Below are 13,156 nucleotides of genomic sequence, written 5' to 3' on the forward strand. Positions count from 1 at the left end.
GACTCTTTAGACTAGGAGTGTTTTAAATAATTCCTGCACATCAGAAAGCTGCCAAACATATTACTGTATTTATACTTATACTATTTATTTCTGCTTAAACAAAAATGGTTGTACTGTATTCTAACTATTTGTGTATTAAGTTTCAGGTCATAGTGGATTTAAACAGACAAGTTACATAAAAAAAATAAAATAAGAAGTTTGTGTTAATATTTTAATTAACCTGATCAAAAGCCTTAACATGAAAAGGGATTAGTTAATGCTGTTGAAATAAGCAGTCTTTGTGATAACTCGCATGTTCTACTGCTAGCTTAAGCCAATTTACCCTTGTGTACCTTAATAGTATTGCCCATTATCAGCTGTAACAGAGTTTACATTTAGAGTTAACATTGGTACTTAAGTCCAGTTCAATGTTGCCAAAATCTTTACTAACACAGAATTTCAGCTGCCTCATGATATCTCATGGCATTTCAGAGTGGTCAGATCCACGGGCTCTTGACCGCAGGAAAAGGCTGGCAGAGCAGTATTCTCAATCAGTGAAAAAACCATGACTACTCTACACCTGGTCCCATGGCTGTGCACATGATTGTAGGAGACACAAAATACTTTGTGAGAAACACAGCATTCTTCATTTTGACATTTCATGGAATATATAGTGACCAAAACAGTAGTGCATAAATGTATACTGAAAGAACACGCAAAGAAGTACCCTCTAACTCCCTAACATAGTCAGTTTAGATATTGATGTAAGAGAAGGGAAATGGAGAAAAAAAATTGCCAGGGTCACTTGTTTTTGCCAAGTCACCCATCACATTGCCATTCTCAGAGACGGAATGACCTGATGGACCACTGCTGCATGTTATTTGCCAGCACATTTGCCAGCAACAGCACATCGGGGAGAGGCTGTAAGCAGAAGGGATTTACAGTAGTGTTCAAAGAGGAGTTTATTCTCTGAGTATAACTACTGGCAAAGAAAATAGCAAGGTTAAATGGGTTAGAGTTCATAAAAGTCAAGGAACTTCAAAATGGTGAGTATGTAAAAGACCCTGTAAAATCTAGCAGATTTGGCATTTCTTTCCATGAAACAGTCTAGCACTTAGCTGCAGCAGATGTAGGCAGCTTCTGTTCCAGCAAAGATCAAGGGCAGAGTGAAAAAATACATCTGGACAGATCATAGTAATTTCAGTATACACCAACTTTCATTCTTTCTCTTCATTTTCTAACATTGTAATTATATTGTATTCTGGATGCAATGCAATACCACTGAAAAATTCCAAACTTCCTGTGGCAACAAATTTTTGATATTTACTTTCTAGCAGAAAAGCAGGAGGAGGTTGTCAAGTCCTTTTAATGAACATTGTAATTTTAAATGTAGTAGGTCAGGATGCTTTTTGTTGCCACATTAGTTTGTAATTAACAGACTAGATTGTTGGGACAGTCTATGTTACTTTATTATCCTCATGTCTTGCAAAGTCTTTGCTATAACACCAAGCTTTGAAATACCAGCTATATATAATGGCTAAAAGATGATTCAGTGATAAGCACTGCCACCTAGGCATAAGGTACTACACAATACCTCCAAAAGCTTGACTATTTGTTGGATAGTGTTTATTTTAATTTTAAGCACATGTAAGGGCTTAAACTTACAGGAAGTGAGTCTTCCTTCCTCCCTCCCTTCTGCAGATAACTTCAGAACATAAACCCTGTTCCATCCTAACATTGCTAGTTACCATCCCTTTCCTTTCCATTAATTACAATGGAAGCCACAATTTGTTGCTTTCTGGCACCCTCTGCTGCTTTACACATTACACCACAGACAGCATTTTATGGATAGTTGCACAGTTCCTGTATCTCCATTAAAACATCTTCCCAGTAGTTGCATTTCCCAGACCAACCAAATAAAAGCTGACGATATTCATACTTGGTGTGTGCCCTCATTCATTGTTTGCAGATGTTGATGCTTAATTCTCAAAATCTGTCTAGTAGCTCTTTTATAAACTTAATCTGGACTCACCCTAAGGAACAGAGATAGTAGGTCTGGCAAATCTGTAGAAGAGTAGCCATCTCATGCTCTAACAGATGTCCAGATAACACACTTCCCAGAATTTGGAAGCTCCCACAAACTTTCATTCACAAATGAGAGCTAGAAAGAGTGGCTTAGATGCCTTTCAAAGTGAAAAAATAATTGAGGGTTCAATCAAAACTACACAAGGTACTTTACATGGATGCATGTCCACGTGTGTGCACTACACACCAAAACACAGGCTCACATTGTTTCTCAAGAGTCTTGCATGTTACTGAAGCTGCAGAACTTTCCTTTGTCAGAAGAGGCAGTGGCAGATTATGGAGAGGCAGGAAGAAGGATGAGTGAGAGGCCTGGGGACTCCAACTCAATGTTAAGAAATGTTCTTCTGTGAAAAGTCTACCTCTCTGAGGAAACTCAATGGTTCACAAACATAGAACAATTTTCTAAATAGAACCTTTTCTAAATAACATACAGCACCCAAAATTACCAGTCTAAGCAGAAGTGGGAGTGGTTAAAAATCTTTAAATAGAAGTAAGTCCTCAACTATAAGAGAACTGGCATTTTGCCACAGTTCCAAAATAATCAGACATTTGAAAAAAATCTAGAAAGCTGACAAAATCTCAAAACTACCAGAAAGCCTTGTTTGGATATACTGTAAAATAAAACCACTTCAGATACATTGTTTATTTTCTTGTTCAGTTTAAATATGCATTTTTGCTGTTCAGCTAAACATCATGCACTTTCTTCTCTATTTTTAAATCCATTAAACGTTCTAGACATTCCTAGTATTTATAGCATACTCTCCCTATAGAAGATGATAAAAATACACCATCATGAAGCACACATATTTACAGTAATCTTGCTGCTGCTATCTGGGAAAAATCTGTTAGTGTCTATAACCACAGGTGCTTTCTAAAATGTATGTCATAGTCAATTTGTATGTATGTATTTTAACTGCATATTTGTGTTAAGACTATTCAGTGCATTGCAATTAATGGAGGTTTCAAGGCTATTCATTCATCACCTCTTTGTCTAAGCACGTGTGTCACAAATATATATTTGTTCAATTCCAAAACTTCAGGGAATGTTCACATTACATTTTTGAGGGGGAAAAACCACCAACTAAAAATTGAAGAGGATAGAAAACTAATTACAGATGAGGTAAATGGGGAGACCGTCAACTGCATCTCTTCAAACAATAAATACTCAAAATGTATGCCACCTATTAGTTTTCAGGCATACTGCAATATTTCATCTCTACATATTCTTCCAATACAGTTTAACTCAAGTTTCTGATCAAATGACATTCCTGACAAACATAACTGAGAGATGAGGAGAAGAGATGGGTGAGATGGTCATGCCTCAGTGGCATGAAGGTAATGTATATTCCAGGTACAGATTGAAGGGAGGTGGGTTTCAAGAAATTGCACCGAGGAGGGGAGAGGTTAGTGGAAGAGGAGAAAGGGGAAGGTGTGAAGGAAAATTGTTGATTTTAGGAAACAAAAAGATTTTTTTAGTGTTTGGCAATCTTGGTCAGTAAAATGTGCATAACCCTAATTCCAGTCCTAACCAAGCAAACTCAACCATAACCTAATGATTCAATAGATTTCATGGAGACTGTATAAGTATTCATCACAGTATACGTACTTTTCATGACATGATTATTTCATTAACATCTAGATGAGTTATTCTCATGTATTCTACACAGTAATACCATAAAGGATTTGTAAGCATAAATAAAAAGGCTAATAACAGTGTATGGTTTATACTCTATAAACAATGTACTTCCAGTCTAGTAAAATAGTACTAAGGATGTGTTCCTGTGGCATTTTCTTTTGTGACTTCAGACAGTCAAATATGAGTGACTCAGGGGAATATGTATCTCGCTGCCTGAGCCAGTGAGTAACTCTGAGTTGTTCTGTGAAAAGAGATTTTTATAAATCTTGTGGTCTTTTTAACGTTCTCTAATGTAATGTTTTGAATGTAAAGAGAACTGCTCATTTCAGCACAGAATAAAGAGATCTCAAGAAAGTCAAACTAGAATCAATCTACTAGATCTAACACTTGCAGCAGTCGTCCATCCTTTCCTCAGCTTCCTCTTTCTCTCACAATAGAAATGTGGTTGGTCTACCACAAAAAGGCAACTGTTACTCTGCTTGTCTGTCCAGCTGTCACCCCATCTATATTTTCTCTTCAATTTCTTGAGTTCTTGGAAATTTTAGGGTTTGTTCACAAAAGCAGTTAGAATTCCTCCTCTGCCTGTTATATGCTAAAATGATTTGTCTCTCATCTTACTCAAACTGGCTGTGTTAATAACATTAATTATCTCTTTTCAGCAAAACTTGAAACAAGAATTCCAACCTCTACATCCTTGAGTATCAACCATCCTTAACATTAAGACCTTTAACCTTATCCTTACAGGAATTTTGTCCTCTTTCATTATTCCCTCCATTCATATAGTCACAATTATTCCCATAATGTATCCTTAGACAGACCCTCATTTTATTTTTTTCTCTTGGGACAGACACATCTCTATTTCTTACAGTCTCATTTTCATTCTTACTCTAGTCTTTATGTCAAGCTAATTTCTTATGCAAACAAAAAAAAACACTTCAATTTCTACACTAATGAAAATGTCACTTCCTGTAGTTCCTTCAAATTGCATACCTATTTGTATATTTTCACTGTAGATATATCTAAATGTATTGCTTTTAGTCAGAGAATTTTTAAATTTCTGTGGTACAGAGGATTAAAAAAAAAAAAAGCCATGAGCTCCCTGCAAGGCATACACAAGTTTATAAAATGGATTTGCTGATATCTAAAACAAAGAGAGAGATTCCATTCCAGAAGGTCAGCTTCTAAAATTTTGTCCTGCACTCATCCTCTACGATTCAAGAGTTTGAAATATGGGAGAGTTCAATGAGATAGTTGACTTTAACACTCACTGAATGCCAAACAAATTGCAAACTCTGTGAAGCCATCCTGTATATAGTACACTGTACAGTGGATTGAAAGTGTCTGGATGTGCCGAACATGTTCAAGAAAGTCTTCCCTGTAACAGCTAAGGACAGTCACTGGGGAAAGATGTGGGAATGGGGTTAGTTCTCAAGGGAAAGATCAACTCTGAACCTACGTAGGAAATGAGAGGATTTGTTTAGAAAGCATCTTCAGAGGGCTAGCTAGGACATGCTCTTGGCTCTGACAGTCTTGGGCACCTGGGTCCTGGGAATCCCAGGAAGGTTTAAAGTTGAATGTAGATCTCCTATATAGTGAGGAAATTCAGAAAGCATAACTAGTTAAGTAAAAAATTATATGGGTCTATTTGAAAGTACCATCAGAAAATGGGAAATCTGAGTATGTATCATGCTGAGGAGTGTCATTTCCTTCATAGATAAGCATCTGCTTAGATCCTTTCATAATGGAGCTCTATCAGACTTGCCTGCTTTCATCTAGAGCTGCTGGTGTTCCAAGGTAGGAAAGAACAGAATGTAGAGAGAAGTATTGGTTACCAGTGTGGCTCTAATGGATATTTTACCCACAGTCCTGAAAAAAAGAACTGCATGAGACTTTACTCTGCCAAACCACAAGAGCTGGATTCAGAAATGCAGAATTAACAGGTAAGTAAATCCTTGTGAGGAGAGACACCAAAGAAAATATAAGCTGTGCATTACCATAACAAAATTTTCCCAGGGAATGGGGAGCATGATACTTCTGCCACTACTTAAAAATTCCAAGGAAGAAATGCAACTGATGGGAGCTTGGTAACATTCAGGCACACGCTCAGCTACACTGTTCTCATAAATTTCCCATCTGGAAAACAATCTGGCTGGAGGCTGCACAAAAGTGTGGACAATATGGGCAGTTATTAAGAGCAATTTGGAGCCCTTTGATCTATATTGTTGTCCAAACTGTGCCTTCATCAGTGGGAACAGAAATCCAAGTGTGGACTTCTAATTAAATCAAATCAGGGTCTGCTCCAAAAGGTAGCAGGTCTCCAAGATAAGAGGGTCTTTTACTTGACCCAAGGAAGCACCTAAGAGAAAGTTCCCATTGTAGCAGGAACATAACTACTCATCTCCAATGTGACCAGGTCCTTCGTAATGAACCTGGCAAAGGGAGACGCAGAGCAGAGGGGAATTTTAAGATGATGCTGGAAATTCCTATACTAAGTATACACAAGAAAGCAAAAGATATGGCATTCCATTTGTATTGCTGAGAAGGTGATAGAATGAAAAATAAATCATGCTTACCAGCTGTCTCATGGCTGCACATTGTGTTTACAAAAGGAAAAGGTGTTTTGATGTTTTACATTGAAAACTTCTCTGGTAAATAAAAATAAGTTTGTATATTCCTGATGTAGGCATGCCAAAGAACTAATGATCTCAATTCCTTAATCAAGAATACAGGCATAGTGTCACTGGAATGAAAATCTCATTTATTTCTCTGTTTCAGATAGAAATACCGTTACTGAAATTAAAATAATATTTTGAACTAGTTGCTAAGGGAAGTAAAACTCTTTTTCTTCCCCCATTCATTTCCATACAGTCCTTTACCTAATATCTGAGCATATTCTTCAAGTCAGCTCTCCCCCAAACATCCACGGATAAGCTGTGACAATGTCTTGCAGGTTCTTTCCATGTAACAAAGGTAAAATATGAGCTCTCCTACCTAAAAACACAAAAAACCTCTCTCAGAAGTTCAAATTTTAACTACTACCATTGTCTTTTCTGATTTTACTTAGATCACTTTCATAGATATTATGCTGTGAACCTGACATCCTTTTAGAAAAGTACTTTTATTTTTAACCCTCTTAAGTCTACTCCATTTTCAAATCCTAGATACCCCTTACCTACCACAGAGGACAGGAAAATCTGGTTTTTACTCTGTCCAACCCATATTGTGAGAAGCCAGTCAGCTGACTACATTTTTAAACAGAAATTTGTATCAACTGACTGTTTTCTCAGGCCTTTTCCACTCTCTCATGCAAACAGCACCTTTCCCAAAACAGACTTAACTAGATTTCAGGCTATTTGCTTTATTTATGAAAATTAAGCATGCAAGCATGTTTCATGGAAATGAGACTACTCTTTTCCACTCATTTAAACATATCAAACCTGAACAGATGACAAAATTATAGTCTGTTATTCCCTCATATTTTCACAAAGCTCTTAAAGCAGCCAGTTGCGAAATCTGTGAAGAACCACAGATAGGCGTAGGGTGACAGTCTGAATTTAAACAAAAGGGGGTAATACAGATGTCAGAGGGGGTCATACAGGTGTCACTTCAGGAAGAAGGTGGCCTGCATATCAAAGGAGCTGGGATTAGTTTTCAAAACTCAGATTGAATTCCCAGTTTCCCAAGGGACCATATTTCTACACTTAGCCAAATTTCTGTATATATATCAATGTGTCACATTTATGTAGAAGGCTCACCTGGAGCTGCTCCAAAGCACAGAAAGTATATCTTGAATCCAAACAGCCTATCTCACCAACAATTGCACCAGCAAACCCAGGAGATTCTTAGAGAGTTCAACACTGTGCAGATAGGAAGAGCTCTCATGTGGGCCCACTTGACAGTGAACATAGGGATGATATTTTCAGGCTTCCCAGTCCTCAAAGAGCTACTTATAACCATAACCCACACATTTTCACATGTAATTCATGGGTGTTAGTAGAACCCTCAATGCTTACTTTATTCAGAATTACGTTTTTCACAAGCAATTTTTAAACACAGAATGCCAATGCTGATGTTCTCATCCTTGGATATTGGCATTGCTGGAGGCTGGGGGATGCTACTCAACAGTGTCTGCTCAGCACATGCCTGTCAGAGGAAGTCTGAAGGGCACATAGACTTTGTGGCACACTTAGCAGTTCTAGTTTCCACCTATTTATCTTGTCCACAGGCTGACTCTCTGCTAAGAAGAGATCTGCATGCACCTCATCCCCTTGCAACCTTGCCCTTCTCCAGAGAGAAACTTGTGCATATAAGCAGAGATGGAGCCACTGGGGGCTTCTATGGGACTCCAGGAGCACTACAAAGCACATCTAGCACATTAAGCAATGTCTACCAGTATATACATAGTAATGTTATCCTACCTCAGTTTTAGGCTTTACTCACTTTAACTATGTCACAAAAAACTCTCTATCACATAAAAAGCTCCCTGGTTAAGTAGAGACTAATTCACTTACTCCACCTTCCTCTTGCTAAAGTACACAACTTTTCTTCAGTCACACAGAATAGAGCAAGATTTCTGGCATTTTTCTGTCTTTTTTCTAAAACTTCTGAGATTTGAATATGAAATAATTTATCCCTCAATACATCTCAAGTTCTCAGATTCTGTGTGGAACATCAAACAGGTGAGCATAATAGACATGAGAATCATGATAAAGCTAACTATGCACAAACTGGATGCTGCTAGGCTTCACAGGTTTTTAGTTTTTATGAACTTGGACCTATTGAGCCAATTCAATTTGTCTGCAAGTATTTTATATATCACTGCCAAAATGAGCATGGAGTGTAAGACATTGCAATAGATCTAACTAAAGGAAAACTAAACTCTAAGCATTTTATACACATTTAAATTAAACATTAAAATATGTTTACAAATTAAGGTAACAGCTGAATTGAGATGCCTTAAAAATCACTTCAAAGATGATGCCGTTGACAAGAGGAAAACAAAATGGTGAGTGGAATAGAACTTGGGAATATGAGTAGTGATTAATTATGAATTCATATCAATGTCATCCAGAGAGAATATCAAGTATTTCCAGCAGCAGACAATCCATGACAGTGCCCTCTAGCTTTTTTAAGCTATTAAAATGTCTTACACATAACCTCCTGGAAAGCGTATCAAATGGCAGATGAATAGAGAAAACATTTCTTCTTAATTGCAAGTTATGAAAGCAAGGATTATGAAAATATTTGCAAAAAGAGGGTGGTGGGATTCTTAGTTTTATCAACTAAAAATGCTAAAATGAAAGTGGTGAATGAATGGTTAACAAACATACCACAGGAATATTTTGACCGTTGCTGATTTGAGGGCTGATATTCTGGCAAATCCTGACTGGACATATTGCTACATACTGGTGCATCTCAAACATGCAAACTAACTTTGATCACTGTTACATTTTTTTGTGCATATCACAAACACATAAGAGTCCACTGCTACAAGAAGAGAACTGCCCCACCACTGAGTGGGCTGACAAAACTGAGCACTGCTAAGGGAAATTACCTGAAAATCTGGCAAAATTGTGCCATTGCCTAGGTTAGATAACTGCACAGCCCAAAGGCAACAAATGGAGGGCAGACTCAGAAACTTGGGGTTTCTGAGATGCACCGAGGAAAAACTAACAAGCTTGAACTACTTTAACTTCAGTACATTTTAAATTTCCTAGCTCAGTTGAGAAATCAGCATGTCAAAAGGCAGGAAAATAACCTAATCAGTCTGTAGAGATAAAAAATGCAGGAAAGAGATGGAGTCAAAGAAGGATAAATAAATATATTACTATTAAGTTAAAGTGGCTAAATGGGACACTTTAGGCTCTGCACAAACATTGGTGTATGACTACGTACAGGAGTTTTTGAAGCACCTGTTTTGAAACCCAGAGCCCTCAGGAATATTCTTTGGTCTGGCTGAGCTGAGAGATGGGCTTATGGGAGGAAGAAGATGGACACAAAGGGATTCCCACAGGTACTGCTGTGGCATGGGCATTCATTGACCCTGTTTCCCCCTTAGCAGCAGCAGCAGAGCTAGAGATGAAATCCAGAATCCCTATGCCACATCAAAATGCAACTATCAACAAGGAACGTACACCAGTGTTGATGCTTTGCAGATGCAGATGTTGCTAGAGTGAATACTTCCCTGCAGCTCGTCTGTCTCTCATGGAAATGAAGCTCGATAGACATCAGATTGGTGGGTCCCTAAGCAATCCGAAATGGCCACAAACCAGTTACATAACCTTGGAAAATCATATCACTTTTCTGTGCTTTTGTCTCTTCTTGTTTGTCTTGCCTGCCTGGAATGGCAAGTTTTAACACGATTAAAGTAGAGACTGATTATCTCTTGATTTGTGTGTGTAATACTAGAGTTCCACGCTGGAGTTCCCAACATTTTCAGTCAGGGTCACTAGGTTCTAGTTTAATGTGATTAATTAAAATAATAACTATTATTACAGAAATTGCACATATTCTTTCTATGGACAGTTCAAAAAGCCTGAAAGTCAGAGAAAAAGTTTAATCTAAACCTGGACATTTTCTGAACAGTAAGAACCGAAAGATCCCATTATTCAGTTCACTGGTACTCAAAAATTTTCCCCTTACCTCCTGAAGCTTTGCAGAAAAAGCTGCAAACACCTTTCCCCTTTAAAAATGCACTGAACAAATGCACCTCTTTTTTCTATTCAACTCCCATTTTTAAGCCCAGTTTCAGCAGTTTGCTATTACGCAAGCTCATCCAAATCATACTCAAAAATCTTTGCCAGCTAAACAACCATGCACCTTATTTATGTATTATTTGAATGGTAACAGAAAGGCAAACACCTCAGCATGGGGGAACATGACTAGAACTGCAAATGATTCAGCAAATGCATGGTGATGTTACTGAGGCTCAGACTTTGTTCCTGTTGCTTATACAGCCTTCTCAGCTGGTTTTATCTTATTAAATGTAGTTGACTTGCCATAAACACAGTAAAAGATTAATAAGACTCCATACGAATCATAGTCACTAAATGCTTCTTGTCTGAGAGTATTAAAAAAGTCTTTAGGCAGCTGCCAGCTATAGCTCAGAGAGCCATATGACTAAAGTGCTATTTCTGAAAGTCTTGGAGTCAGTGCATCTAACTGGACTTCACAGTAGACAATCCAAAAAGCTATTTATATTTAAAAACAATTTGGCAAGTCTTGTTCATCAAATCAGTTTTCCAGACACAAAGACTCCACTTAATTTGTTCTTGGACTTACCGCCCTTAAAAATTAAGTTAAATGAAATTATTTGGATCATTAGAACAGGTCTGCTAAGGTAGTTCTGGATTAATTAGAACTGATGAAGTTTTGCTGCCAGGTTATCTCAAGGTCCAAAGTTAGTGAGCACAGAAATGAAGTGACAAACACTAAACAAGCATGGAAAAAAAGTATCAGGAATACTATATGAGAATTAGGACTTTATGGTAAACATGGGACAGAATATTCATAGTATAAATAAATCACTATTAAGAAGCATATTAGGAAAGTGCAGTGGTGCCAACACAAACTAAAAATAATTTTATTCTTACCATTTGAGAGTGGCTCCGGGGACAGCCATTGATATCTTCAACCTTTTCATTTGCTAAACAAAAACATTGAGAAGAAAAGCAGAAGTAAACAATGAGATAAAACTTTCCTTTCCACTCCCCTCCCCGGTCAAAAAAAACCCAACCAAAAACCAAAAACCTTAAAACTTAAAAAATCAAAATAGAAAAAAAAAACAGAACAGCAGAAAAGACACAGCAATAAAGTGCAGAGGGTTTTGTTGACACAGAGCCCCTTTCTAAGTAAAGCTCAGTCGTACAGTAAGAATACTCTTGTTAGCAGCAGTTGCTTCCACATGCCAAATCATGCAAAGGGGGAAGTGTGAAGGAGGTCGCTGCTAATTCTTCAGCCCCTGCAAAATAACTGCTGACATGAAATCTTCCACAATTGTCTTTGCAGGGTCAGGATACAGTTTCAAGGCATCCCAGAAAGTATGAGCCACTCCAACTAACAAAATGCACACATGGGAGACATATGGTTTAATGGAGCATTCATTTCTGACAATTCAAAGTGTGTAAGATACAGTTCTGGCCATTTAAAGTATGGTTAAACAGCAACTTCCAAACATGCTCACAGAAACATATTTTTTAATTAGGACATGGATGAACTACACAAATATCAGAGACATATGGACCCAGTCAAATTGTATTATTCAGGGTTCATCTTATTATTAAATATGTTCAATTTGAATTATATATTCCCCCATGCAAGGAGTCAGCTTGCAGTGCTTCCCTCAGCCCTGGTCTTACCGATGATCTGGATGATTTCTGCTAGCAGAACTCCATCTGCAATGTCCTGTTGCAAATCCTTGATCAACCGCTTGTGGCCAGATTTTGCTAGGTAGTGGTTAGCCCAGTCAGTGTAAATCTGCAGAGCAGAGGGGGAGGGCAAGGGGAAGAAGGGAAAGAGAGGAAAGAAGACAATAAAAAGTTTTAAAACAAATGTTGGCTTGCACACCAGAACTATTTTGGATCACATTCCCATTTAAGAAGTCAGCACCAAAGGAAACAATTTTAATGTGCTTTTTTTGCCCTTTTTTAAAAAAAAAAAAAAACTGCCATGCCCCTCCCCCTGCTATCCTCTGTTTTATTTTAACTTCAAATGATTCAGGCTGTTTCATGAGGCTTCAAACTTGCTGTGACCAAGCAAAATTCCCCTTATGAGTGTAAAGGAAACTCCTGTTGTAAATCAATCACATCTATTGCAATTCCACCTCCCACACTTCTACCTCTACACATGCCCCACCAACAATTTTCATGCTCTGGGGCTGCCTAAGAGAAAGTGATAGCAGAGAAATGTGCCTGTGTTTGGGCAAGGATTCATGAGGTTGTCACTGGCATTCCTGCACCTGGGGATGCCTCTGTAACACTTTCTGCAGTAATCACTGTGCCCCACTGCGCAGGGACAGGTTGTTTGTACACTCGCCTACAGTTCAAAGTGTTCTAATGCACACAGAGGAGGCTGAGAGCACCAGATGCACAGTAGTCTTATCACTGGAATTAGAGTATATATTTTCTGGAAATATGCTGTGTCCTTTCTCCTCCTAAAGCGGAGGGGGGAAGGATGAGTTTGAGGAGCACCAAATACTTAGCAACAGGCAGCACAAAAATGGCAGTTATCAACAAAAGGTCAAAAAGGACCAGCTGAACATCTTCCTCCAAAATAAGTGAGGAGAGAAGAGGTGAAGAAAGAGTTTGAAGGCATTTTATAAGGCATGTATGTACACAGAGCATTTGGCAACACCTACAGCATGCACACAAGCAGAACCAGGTTCACTTAGGGTGAGATAAGAGGCATAGACATTTTCACCTCTACACTGAAGGATAGTGCACTCCAAGAGGTGCTCAC

At 38.1% G+C, this 13,156-nt stretch overlaps 1 protein-coding gene across 10 annotated transcripts in view; it reads right to left on the minus strand.

Annotated features, from left to right (window-relative positions):
• The window catches only part of NAV3 (neuron navigator 3), a 527,200-nt gene that overhangs the window by 170,745 nt on the left and 343,299 nt on the right, over window positions 1-13,156 (minus strand). For all 10 annotated transcript variants that reach the window (XM_064655607.1, XM_064655608.1, XM_064655602.1 and 7 more), the window contains 2 exons: window positions 12,058-12,175; window positions 11,293-11,345 (listed from right to left, as the gene is read on the minus strand). In XM_064655607.1, coding sequence (XP_064511677.1) covers window positions 11,293-11,345; window positions 12,058-12,175 — 171 coding nt within the window. The remainder of the gene's footprint in view (window positions 1-11,292; window positions 11,346-12,057; window positions 12,176-13,156) is intronic.

The sequence above is a fragment of the Pseudopipra pipra genome, chromosome 5, assembly GCF_036250125.1.
Source record: "Pseudopipra pipra isolate bDixPip1 chromosome 5, bDixPip1.hap1, whole genome shotgun sequence".
Lineage (NCBI taxonomy): Eukaryota > Metazoa > Chordata > Aves > Passeriformes > Pipridae > Pseudopipra > Pseudopipra pipra.